The sequence below is a fragment of the Sebastes fasciatus genome, chromosome 14, assembly GCF_043250625.1.
Source record: "Sebastes fasciatus isolate fSebFas1 chromosome 14, fSebFas1.pri, whole genome shotgun sequence".
In the NCBI taxonomy this organism is placed as follows: Eukaryota; Metazoa; Chordata; class Actinopteri; order Perciformes; family Sebastidae; genus Sebastes; species Sebastes fasciatus.
Window position 1 is genome coordinate 32,992,826 of NC_133808.1, and position 12,284 is coordinate 33,005,109.

General features: G+C 45.8%; 1 protein-coding gene across 4 annotated transcripts in view; it reads right to left on the reverse strand.

The window, feature by feature from the left end:
* The window catches only part of ttn.2 (titin, tandem duplicate 2), a 235,068-nt gene that overhangs the window by 190,493 nt on the left and 32,291 nt on the right, over positions 1-12,284 (reverse strand). For all 4 annotated transcript variants that reach the window (XM_074657997.1, XM_074658000.1, XM_074657999.1 and 1 more), the window contains exons 30-42: positions 11,863-12,123; positions 11,177-11,440; positions 10,817-11,077; positions 10,442-10,702; positions 6,840-7,100; positions 6,606-6,750; positions 6,352-6,520; positions 5,996-6,227; positions 5,599-5,883; positions 5,373-5,498; positions 4,658-4,846; positions 3,222-3,608; positions 1,415-1,465 (exon numbers count right to left, since the gene is read on the reverse strand). In XM_074657997.1, coding sequence (XP_074514098.1) covers positions 1,415-1,465; positions 3,222-3,608; positions 4,658-4,846; positions 5,373-5,498; positions 5,599-5,883; positions 5,996-6,227; positions 6,352-6,520; positions 6,606-6,750; positions 6,840-7,100; positions 10,442-10,702; positions 10,817-11,077; positions 11,177-11,440; positions 11,863-12,123 — 2,892 coding nt within the window. The remainder of the gene's footprint in view (positions 1-1,414; positions 1,466-3,221; positions 3,609-4,657; positions 4,847-5,372; positions 5,499-5,598; positions 5,884-5,995; positions 6,228-6,351; positions 6,521-6,605; positions 6,751-6,839; positions 7,101-10,441; positions 10,703-10,816; positions 11,078-11,176; positions 11,441-11,862; positions 12,124-12,284) is intronic.

Genomic DNA, 12,284 nt, shown 5'->3' on the forward strand with positions numbered 1-12,284 from the left:
AGGACTGACTGGAACTTTAGTTTCTTAGTGAAAGAAGGTTTCATGTTCTCCGTCCACGAGCTGATGGAGGAGGTTCTGCTGGAGCAGCGATTGGCCGACACCAGGCCGTGATCCAGGAAGTCCTCGGTGTCGGAGAAGGCTCCTCTCAGCTGGCGAGCGGCGCTGAGTTCTGTGCTGCTGTGCGGTGTTCTTCCTTCTTCTTTGCCTTCGTGGTAAAACAGCTCTGCAAACAAAAACAGAAGACGGTCAGAACAACACAGCCTCCAGGGGTAAAACCAGAGAAAAAGGATTTGAATGAATTATTAATGGAAATATTAAACGCATGCTGGGAGTCACAATGCCATAAGAAATAATTTCACTCACCATATTTGTTCGAATAAACGCAAGACTTGATTCTTTTTATTAGAAACCTGCAGGAAGTTTTGATCCTTCGTCTGTGGAAATTTCTTCAAAAAATAAATTATTTTATTATCATTAAAAGAGCATAAAGTTTCCAAGGTGGGCTGCTAACATTCACTGGTTTTTACTTTTTGATAATTTGCTTTATACTTTAATATTCCTTACCTGACTTGCAGACAGGAGAATAAACGCCCTTTCTAATCCTTCAACTTAAGAGGAAGTAAATGATGCACAAGAGGCAAAGCTCTCCTTATCTTAGAGTCCAAAATTTAAACAAATGAAGCAGTAAATTGGGTGAGAAGGCGTTTATTCGAACTAATATAGTTTTACTGGTGTTATTTAGTGCAAACCACAGGAGTCACATCCCACTATCTGCAAGCCAGGCTAAGGAATATTTTTGCAGGAGGACGTTGTCAGTTCCAGATGCAGTGAACCTTCCATATCTTTTAAAGGAGCATTTACAATCCGGGATCTTTAAAAGATACGCATCCTGCGCCCTTATTCTGGGAAAAAGATCAGAAGAACCTTCATGCCAAAAAACGAACTTTTTTGGATGCAAACCGCAAGAAAAAACTGGTACAAGCAAGTTTTATCAGTGCTCGCCTGGGGGAAACCATGAAACCATGAAACATCATCAGAACAACAGGAATACAGAGCAGAGAGAGGAAACACAGAGAGGACATGCTAAGTGGAAACTCAAACATCACTTAAAGGGACAGTTCAACATCATATACCACATATCCATAAACTCTAAAAGCAGTCTGTGGATGCAGGTTTATCTATATGTAGATCCAGAATACATGCACCCACACGTCTGGTTCCACTTTATGAACTCTTTCTTCACATTAAAACCACGACGTTACCTGCTGACAGACCACTTCCAAAGTCAAACATTAACCAAAGGAAACAGAAATCTAGTTAAACTGCCCCTTTTCCACTCGGCCCAATTCTCCCATGTGATCATAATAATAATAATAATAATGTTGGTATTTCTGATATGAGATGATGTCCTTACCTTTGACTTCCTGCTCGATCCTGGCTTCGATCTGCTCTCTGACGTGAGTCACTGTGAAGGAAACGAGATGACGTTAGTTCACTGAGGGTTTCCTTCATTCATTCAGAGGATCTGGATTCACAGCTGGATTCACAGCTGGATTCACAGCTGGACTCAAACGTTCCCATCAGAGTTGAGGAAACTTAAACTATCGTCACACAATGTTTCATTTAACAAAAGTTGAAAGCACAAACCCATTAAAGTAAAGTTATCTACTGAGATTTATTAACTATGAGTTCATTCTTGATCACAGAAATGATGAATTAACTTCAGCTTTTTCCAGATCTTGGAACTAAACCTCATGGTCTTCATCTGCAGATGGAGGGGGCTCAGTAGTCACATGACCTCTGTAAGGAATCACATGACCGTGTAGAAATAATAAATAAATCCCTGAAGAAGAGCTCTGCAGCGTTAGACTCCACGTCTGACTGAGAGAAGTCTGGTTTATGCTCCCCGTAGTGAAACCGGTCTGACAAAATGACGTCATCACGGCTTTCGCTCGGTGCGCCAAGGCTCCCCAAGATGTCGTGGTGGTCTGTCGTTCACCTCTACATTTCTGTAACTACGAGCAGGTCGGCCAGTACAGACATCTCTACGACTGTTCGCTGAGAGACCACAGGGGCGGTCACGTGACCGCAGAGACAGTCACATCTCATTAAATACTTGGAGAGAAACAGACAACACTCTGGAGAAAGCATCTGAGAGATCATTTAGTAAAAGCTTAAAAAAGGTTTGATGTAAAGAGTGGCGTCCTGAGGGGAAGCACCGAGAGACAGGAAGTCGTTTAGACTTGGAGGTCAGCGACAGTAATAATTACAGTACAGATATAACGTTTGGCGGTACGTACATGTTTAGTGTTTACTACTGTTGCCAGGCAACCTACTTTCCCTTCTGATACCACTCGTTGACTTCTTACTGAACCACAGAATATTTTGTTTCGATGCCTCCGGGTGTTTCGGAGCATACTGCAACCAACATCATGCTGAGCAGAAATGCTTCTGTCCATGCCATCTACGGAGGCCCACGCCACGGAGTCTCACGCGAGTATGACCAAAGCTTTAAGGTGCTGACACACCAAGCCGACGGTCAGCCGTCGGACAGTTTGGGGCCGTCGGTGAGCGTCTAGATTATTTTGCTGAAGGACTATTTCCAAGATCAAGAATGAATGTTCTGGCTCATAAAAGAAGAAGAAGGTTGAGGTTGTTCTTCTGTAACTTCTTCTCTTGTTGCATTAAACTGGTCGCTACAGCAGGTTTGTATTTTCATGCTTTGTTGACACATGTTGAGAAATCAAACAATGCAAACGCACATCTGTAAGAAACAAGGTGAAGGACAGCAACACAGACGTTACAGAACAGGAATCAGACACAGGAAGGGTTTGGTTTCCCTGCAGGGTGGAGGTACGACGGAGGAGGTTATACATGTGAGGAGGAGGAGGAGGAGGAGGAGGAGGAAGGAGTTTGTTCCTTTGGGGAGTGATGAGGAAGGTGATAATCTCAGGATTCAAACACACTTGGTGCATCTTTGTGGAACTGTGAGGTTAGTGAACTCTGGAGGAAGGACGTCCCGAAATAAATAAATATATCACCACATGTATCCATCAGAGATTAACGGAGGTTCAGATAACAAGGAGTTAGGAGAGACAAAGATTAAAGATCGGGACATAAGGCGATAAGAGTTTATCTGGAGACGATAAGGAGGAACTGGAGGGTGAATTAATGTCGCATGAAGAGGAGGGTTTATTTCAGCCGACGGGTCCAGACGTTACCTTCTTCTTCTTCTTTGGTTACGGCGAGGGTGGCCGAGCACGCGGCCTCTCCGGCGGTATTGGCGGCCCTGCAGGTGTACTGCCCCGCATGCTCGGAGAAAGCATCGACTATGATGAGCATGGCGGTGCTGGACACCTCGTCGTAGTGGAACACCACGTTCTTGGTAGGCCGGACCGGCTGCCGGTTGTGGAACCAGCTGATATCAGGCTTCGGCGTGCCGGACACGCACGCGTGAAAGCGCGCCACCTCCCCGTGTGGCACCGTGCAGCTCTCGACGGGCTGGATGAAAACGGGCTTTTGGCCGATGGAAGGTTTCTTGATGCTGGTGAGGCTGGTGGAGATGGGCCGCTGAGACTCAGCGGGCCGCTCGGCGCTCTGTTTGAGCCCTGAAAGGAAGCGTGTTCATTCACTGCATGTGCTTTATGTCACGTATGTTCATCCCAGTCAGCACAGTTTGGGTGGTTTCCAGTTTGAGACCAAGAAACTGTCAGACTAAACTACCAAACTGTTCAAATGCCTGAAACTACTTTTTTTAGCTTTAAAACTGAGCCCACTAAAACCTAGAAATCACAAAGTTGCATTTAGGCGTTGAAGAAGTTAGTGGCGTTAACTTTAACAGCCCTATAAAAGACATAAAACGACCACAGAGAGACTCTAAGGCGTTTTCACATCAGGTACGATTGATCCGTACCGTGCCCGAGTACGATTGCCCCCCTCTCCGGTCGTCGTTAGGCTTTCCAACAATCACCAACTCTGGTTTGGTCTAAATAAACTCTGATTTCACAGAGTTTGATGTGAAAATATGCCGACTCTACACGTTGTGAGGACTTAACTTCAAAATGCTGTTCTACCAGATTCAGCTTCTTTGAGTCGTTTCACCTTCAAACCACTGAACTGGTGCTCACTGGGAGGACTGGTTGAGGTCCTGGTGTCAGAACTCCACCACAACAAAACATCTACACGTGGTGACAGATCACAGTAAGAACCTAAATAAAGACGTCTGACATGAACATCCCATCAGTTACTGTGATATAATATATAATATATGACCTGGATGGAAACATCTGCTTTCACTCATTTATTCAGGCTTTTCTTTTATTTGTCACCAGTCTGTCTGTCAACACTATGACAGCGGTCACTATGGAAACCAACAGTGGTCATGGCTGATAAGTAGTTTATAGGCTGCTCATGTATATTTAACAACACTGTTAATCTGTGATGATTTTATATATATATAAATATCAGTAAGTTAGAATCTACGGCCCCGACCACGACTCTGATAGTTAATCTCAGATTAACAGTCTTAATAAATGAGATGTGAGCAGCGTTCGTTGTCTCCAGGTGAGACCCTTCAGTGGGTGATGATCTGGAGATCAAGATGACCCATGACGGCTGTTATTCACCGTTACAGTCGGTTTGTTGGTGATGAACTTACCGTCCAGGGTGAGAGTAGCGGAGCAGGAGACTCTGCCGGCGTTGTTGGTGGCCACGCAGGTGTACTCGCCCTCGTCCTCGGGGTAAACCCTGGAGATCTCCAGCTGACAGCTGTCGTCAAACTGAGACATCCTGAAGAAGTCGGACTGCTTGATCTCCTTCTCGATGTGGAACCAGCTAATCTTCACATCTGGACAGAGGACAGGGACGTTAGTGTGGCGGCGGCGGGCTGGACTCAGTGATGAACATGTCCTCTAACGGTCCGCTCACACCAGCATTTAAAACAACAACATTTCACTGTGAAATCAGTTCATTCCTATCGAATCGATTGATTCACTTGTGGGGGAAATTTTTGTGTCGAGTAGTGTCACACGGTGAACCGATAGTAGAAAGGTATCGCGATACCCCGTTTTATTAGTAGTGGTACTTTAAGAGGAACCGTGAGTAATGCAGCGCTCTGCTTTAGAGGATGGTCTTCTTTTAGCTCCGTTTTGTTGTCCAACTTCTTTTAGCTCCGTTTTTGGTCTCCACCAACTCCTGAGGGAAATATCTGTCTCTTTAGCTGCTAAATGCTCCACTATGTTCAGCAGCTGGTCTCTAACCGGGTCTGTCTGGTGTGTCGAGGCTATGAGAGCCGTGAGACTGAACCAGACGGATAAACAACTATATGAAACTCACTATAAAGACACACAACAGACACAGAATCGTTTTCTTACCGTCTCCGCGGACTCTGCACTGGAAGCGAGCCGGTTCTCCCTCGCGGGTGGAGGTGCTGGCGATGGGCGAGATGACGACAGGAGGAGCGACGGTAGCAGCCGAGTCTGGAGACACCACCTCCGACACTACAACGCACACAACACAACACAACACACCTGCATCTGTACACGTCCAGATTTTCACGTCGGTCTGTGTTTCACAGGTGTATCTAACATCCCGTCTTACCTTCCACGTTGAGCGACGCGGTGCTCGTGGCGGTGCCGTAGTCGTTCTTGGCCTCGCAGTGGTAGACGGCGGCGTCCTCGGGGAACACCTCGATCAGCAGCAGCGAGTGCTCGTTGCCGTCGTGGAGGAACTTGCACTTGAAGCCCGGCGACAGCGCCTGGGAGTTTTTGTACCAGAACACCTGAGGCTGAGGAACGCCGCTCACCTGCACAGAGAAGCGAGCGGGTTTACCGGCCTCCACCGACTGGGGCTCCATGTGGCGGAGGATCTGAGGAGGCTCCGGGACTGAACCGGACAGGAAACACAAAGAGAGAACCGGTGAGGAACGACAATTCAACACATCAACAACCATGTGACCTTCAGGAGCGAGCGAGTCGACGTGTCCTGCTGGACTCACTGTTGACACGGAGCGTCATGGTGCTCCTGTTCTTGCCGGCGATGAAGGTGTACTCGCCGGCATCGCTCCGGTACGTCTCGGAGATGGTGAGGCGGTGCAGCTTCCTGATGGTGACGTAGTTGAACCGCTCCTCCACCGAGAACTGGATCTCCACGCCGTTCCTCAGCCAGCGGCCCTCCACGTCGTCCTCGTTCACCTCGAACTCGAAGGTCGCCCTGTGTTTCTCCAGAACCTACCACAGAAGAAGAAATCATCCTGTTACTTAGCCGGAATGAGCCACAAATGGAACCGTGTGCTACCGTACCACTCCCCTCATTAACTACACTAGGAAATACTGATTCAAATAAACGTCTCACCGTGATTTCACGATCGGCAGGTTCAGAGATCCGGATGTCGCGGCCTTCCACGGTCAGCTGGGCCTTGGAGACGCTGGATCCGGCCACCACCGAATACTCTCCGGCATCGGACATACGAACCGTCTGGATCATCAGACGGTGGACGTACTTCTCTGCTGTCACGACGAACCTGAACACAACACGGACAACAACGACGGCTCAGATTCGACCTTTTTAAAACAGTTAGTTATCAGGAGTTAATAAACGTTTCCTACCGATCCTCGGTCATGTCCAGCTCCTGGCCGTCCTTCATCCACATCACCTGGACGTTGGGCTCAGAGATCTCACACTCAAAGATGGCCTTCTTCTTCTCTGTGATCTTGATGTCTTTAATCTTCTTGGTGAACTCGATCAGACGAGCTGAAAACAACAACAACAACGTTCATGAATCTGCAGTCTAAAGGTTTCGGCGTGTCGTTGACAGTAAACGTGCACGGCGTCCCCGTTACCTTCCACGAACAGGTTGGCGGCGCTGGCGGCGGAACCGGACACGAACTGGTACTCTCCCCCGTCCCCGAAGTGGACGTTGCGGATGGTGAGCGAGTGCGTGAGCTGCCGGCTGCGGACCTGGCAGCGGTCCGATGACTTCACCTCCACGCCGTTCTTCAGCCACTTGTAGGTGATGCCCTCGTAGTTGACGGTGACCTCGAAGGTGATGGTGTCTCTCTCCTGAGCGTTCAGGTCCTTCAGCATGGACGTGATGAGGACGGCTGCAGGAGGACACGTTACAAACATCTTATTATGAAGATCACTTCTTAAGGTCCATTTTAGCTTCATTATACTTTTAATTAAACAGGAGAACTCTGCATTGAGCAGGATATCGTAGTATAATTTACTATTCTGAACGAAGGAAGAATCCTCCTTTAAGAGTTCACATTAACAAGTTCAATATTCTTTAACCACTGTTTCACACCGGCGGTTAAAGCTTTCAGGTCTGTGGATAATAATACAGGATAATAAAAAACTAAATACAGATTGTGCATTATTACAACTTTAGTATTTGTTTTTATTTTTGCCTTCATTAGACAGAAGACAGAGTGGACATGGAGGACGGAGTGGACATGGGGGACGGAGTGGACATGGAGGACGGAGTGGACATGGGGGACGGAGTGGACATGGGGGACGGAGTGGACATGGGGGACGGAGAGAGACGAAGGGGCTCCAATAATCAGAATCAATAATCAATAATCATATTTACTGGATTATTTTGGGTCGATCTTTTAAACGTCTGATTTGTTATTTTATAAAAAGTGTCACACGTTTAATTAAATGTGGTGAAATGATTCACGGTACGATTAACGGTGATCTTATTTAACGTGATCTTACGGTTAACGGTGATCTTAGTTAACGGTGATCTTATTTAACGTGATCTTACGGTTAACGGTGATCTTAGTTAATGGTGATCTTAGTTAACAGTGATCTTAGTTAATGGTGATCTTAGATAACGGTGATCTTAGTTAACGGTGATCTTAGTTAACGGTGATCTTAGATAACGGTGATCTTAGTTAACGTGATCTTACGGTTAACGGTGATCTTAGATAACGGTGATCTTAGATAACGGTGATCTTAGATAACGGTGATCTTAGTTAACGGTGATCTTGGTTAACAGTGATCTTAGTTAACGGTGATCTTAGTTAACGGTGATCTTAGTTAACGGTGATCTTACGGTTAACAATGATCTTAGTTAACGGTGATCTCAGTTAACAGGGATCTTAGTTAACGGGGATCTTACGGTTAACGGTGATCTTACGGTTAACGGTGATCTTAGTTAACGGTGATCTTAGTTAACGGTGATGTTAGTTAACGGTGATCTTAGTTAACGGGGATCTTACGGTTAACAGTGATCTTAGTTAACGGTGATCTTACGGTTAACGTGATCTTAGTTAACGGTGATCTTACGGTTAACGGTGATCTTAGTTAACGGGGATCTTAGTTAACGGGGATCTTAGTTAACTGGGATCTTAGTTAACGGTGATCTTAGTTAACGGTGATCTTACGGTTGACGGTGATCTTAGTTAACGGTGATCTTACGGTTGACGGTGATCTTAGTTAACGGTGATCTTACGGTTAACAGTGATATTACGGTTAACGGTGATCTTAGTTAACAGTGATGTTACGGTTAACGGTGATCTTAGTTAACGGTGATCTTACGGTTGACGGTGATCTTAGTTAACAGTGATCTTACGGTTGACGGTGATCTTAGTTAACGGTGATCTTACGGTTAACGGTGATATTACGGTTAACGGTGATCTTAGTTAACGGTGATCTTACGGTTAACAGTGATCTTAGTTAACGGTGATCTTACGGTTAACAGTGATCTTAGTTAACAGTGATCTTAGTTAACAGTGATCTTAGTTAACAGTGATCTTACGGTTAACAGTGATCTTAGTTAACGGTGATCTTACGGTTAACGGTGATCTTACGGTTAACGGTGATCTTACGGTTAACGGTGATCTTAGTTAACGGGGATCTTAGTTAACGGGGATCTTACGGTTAACGGTGATCTTAGTTAACGGTGATCTTAGTTAACGGGGATCTTACGGTTAACAGTGATCTTAGTTAACGGTGATCTTACGGTTAACAGTGATCTTAGTTAACGGTGATCTTACGGTTAACGGTGATCTTAGTTAACGGGGATCTTAGTTAACGGGGATCTTACGGTTAACGGTGATCTTAGTTAACGGTGATCTTACGGTTGACGGTGATCTTAGTTAACGGTGATCTTACGGTTGACGGTGATCTTAGTTAACGGTGATCTTACGGTTAACAGTGATATTACGGTTAACGGTGATCTTAGTTAACAGTGATGTTACGGTTAACGGTGATCTTAGTTAACGGTGATCTTACGGTTGACGGTGATCTTAGTTAACAGTGATCTTACGGTTGACGGTGATCTTAGTTAACGGTGATCTTACGGTTAACGGTGATATTACGGTTAACGGTGATCTTAGTTAACGGTGATCTTACGGTTAACAGTGATCTTAGTTAACGGTGATCTTACGGTTAACAGTGATCTTAGTTAACAGTGATCTTAGTTAACAGTGATCTTAGTTAACAGTGATCTTACGGTTAACAGTGATCTTAGTTAACGGTGATCTTACGGTTAACGGTGATCTTACGGTTAACGGTGATCTTACGGTTAACGGTGATCTTAGTTAACGGGGATCTTAGTTAACGGGGATCTTACGGTTAACGGTGATCTTAGTTAACGGTGATCTTAGTTAACGGGGATCTTACGGTTAACAGTGATCTTAGTTAACGGTGATCTTACGGTTAACAGTGATCTTAGTTAACGGTGATCTTACGGTTAACGGTGATCTTAGTTAACGGGGATCTTAGTTAACGGGGATCTTACGGTTAACGGTGATCTTAGTTAACGGTGATCTTACGGTTAACGGTGATATTACGGTTAACGGTGATCTTAGTTAACAGTGATGTTACGGTTAACGGTGATCTTAGTTAACGGTGATCTTACGGTTGACGGTGATCTTAGTTAACAGTGATCTTACGGTTGACGGTGATCTTAGTTAACGGTGATCTTACGGTTAACGGTGATATTACGGTTAACGGTGATCTTAGTTAACGGTGATCTTACGGTTAACAGTGATCTTAGTTAACGGTGATCTTACGGTTAACAGTGATCTTAGTTAACAGTGATCTTAGTTAACAGTGATCTTAGTTAACAGTGATCTTACGGTTAACAGTGATCTTAGTTAACGGTGATCTTACGGTTAACGGTGATCTTACGGTTAACGGTGATCTTACGGTTAACGGTGATCTTAGTTAACGGGGATCTTAGTTAACGGGGATCTTACGGTTAACGGTGATCTTAGTTAACGGTGATCTTAGTTAACGGGGATCTTACGGTTAACAGTGATCTTAGTTAACGGTGATCTTACGGTTAACAGTGATCTTAGTTAACGGTGATCTTACGGTTAACGGTGATCTTAGTTAACGGGGATCTTAGTTAACGGGGATCTTACGGTTAACAGTGATCTTAGTTAACAGTGATCTTAGGGTTAACAGTGATCTTAGTTAACGGTGATCTTACGATTAACGGTGAGCGTGGCGGACACGCGGTCGTTGCCGCAGACGAAGGTGTACTCTGCAGAGTCGTCCCTGCTGGTGTTCATGATCTTCAGCTGGTGGAGTTTCCCCTGAACCACGATCCTGAACTTCTCGCTCATCTCGATCTCCACGCCGTTCTTCAGCCAGGTGGACGGCACGTTGAAGTGAGAAACCTCACACTCGAACGTGGCCACCTGGGTCTCCGGGAGCTGGACGCTCTTCAGGGGTCTGGTGACTCGCAGGGCTGCAGGAGAAACAACACCAGAGTTACACCAGATGTTAGAGTCAGCGCAGCATCTCAACGTCCAATCAGTATTATTATTGTTAATATGATGATGATGAATCGGACGCGGCGTACCCTCCACGGTGAGCACGGCGCTGCACTGCAGGTGTCCGACCACGGCGCTGTACTCCCCGGCGTTGTTGCTGTCTACGTTCTGCAGCACCAGCTTGTGAGCTTTGCGCTCTGACAGGATCTTACACTTGTCGCTGGACTTGAGCTCTGAGCCTTTAAACATCCACCTGACGGGGATGTCGTCATGTGACAGGCTCATCTCAAAGGAGGCGGTTCCGTCCAACAGCGACGTCACGTCCTTGATCTTCTTCACGATTTTGATCGCTGCAGAAACAAGAAGGAATGTGAATGTTTAGATCCTAGATGGAGGTACTGGATGGATGTATAATGGTGCATTATGGGTAGTAAATCAGTGGTACTCACTCTCCACGGTGAGCCTGGCGTTGGCCGACAGTTTGCCCAATTTGAAGGAATAGACGGACTCGTCCTGCGTGTTGCAGTTCTTCACCTTCAGCGTGTGCACCGTGCCGTCGGACGTGATCTCGTACTTGTCGCTGTTCTGTAGCTCCACGCCGTTCTTGATCCACTGGGATCCCTTCACGTCCAGGTGGGTGAGCTCCAGCGTGAACACCGCCTCCTGGGTCTCCGTCACCGTCTGGTTCCTCAGAGTCTTCTTGATCTTCACCGCTGGAGACGGAGAAACACGACTCGGTGAAATAACATCCAAGAAACAACATACGGAGATGTTTAAACTCTCGCCAACCGGGCTGTTCTATATGTATATGTATATATATATATATATATATACGTATATATATAGAACCAAAAGTCAACGCTGACCTTTGGTTCTATATATATATTATATATATAATATATATAATATATATATATATTATATATATAATATATATAATATATTATATATATAATATATTATATATATATAATATATAGAACCAAAGGTCAACGTTGACTTTTCTTACGCAGCTCACGTAAGTACGTTAGTATAGTACGTTAACAAACATACTTATTTTAAACCTAACCAAGTCGTTTTTGCGCGGGTGCACTGATGACATTTTGAAAGAAAGACAGAGATCCGTTAAACGTACCCTCCACCCGGAGGTTGGCGGTGGTCTTGGAGTTGGCCACCTGGTAGGTGTACTCTCCGACGTCCTGCGGTCTGGTGATGACGATGACGAGGCGTCTGACGGCGCCGTCCACCTCGCTCACCACGTTCTCACTGAAGTTCACGTACTGACCCTCCTTCAGCCACCTGCCCTCGGCGTTAGCGTTGGCGACTTCGCACTCCAACAGGGCGGTCTGAGACTCCGCCACCGTCACGTCCTGCAGGGGCCTTGTGATGGCGCCACCTGATGGCGGCACAGAGACACGGTTAGTTTTAGGATTCTGGGGCAACAGGGCAGCGCCACATACAGGTATTCCACTAAAAGTCAAGGCCACACCCCTTTTGGGGATAGAAAACTGAAGATCTTCTAGGCTTCATTGTAATTTGACATATGTAGTGAATTAA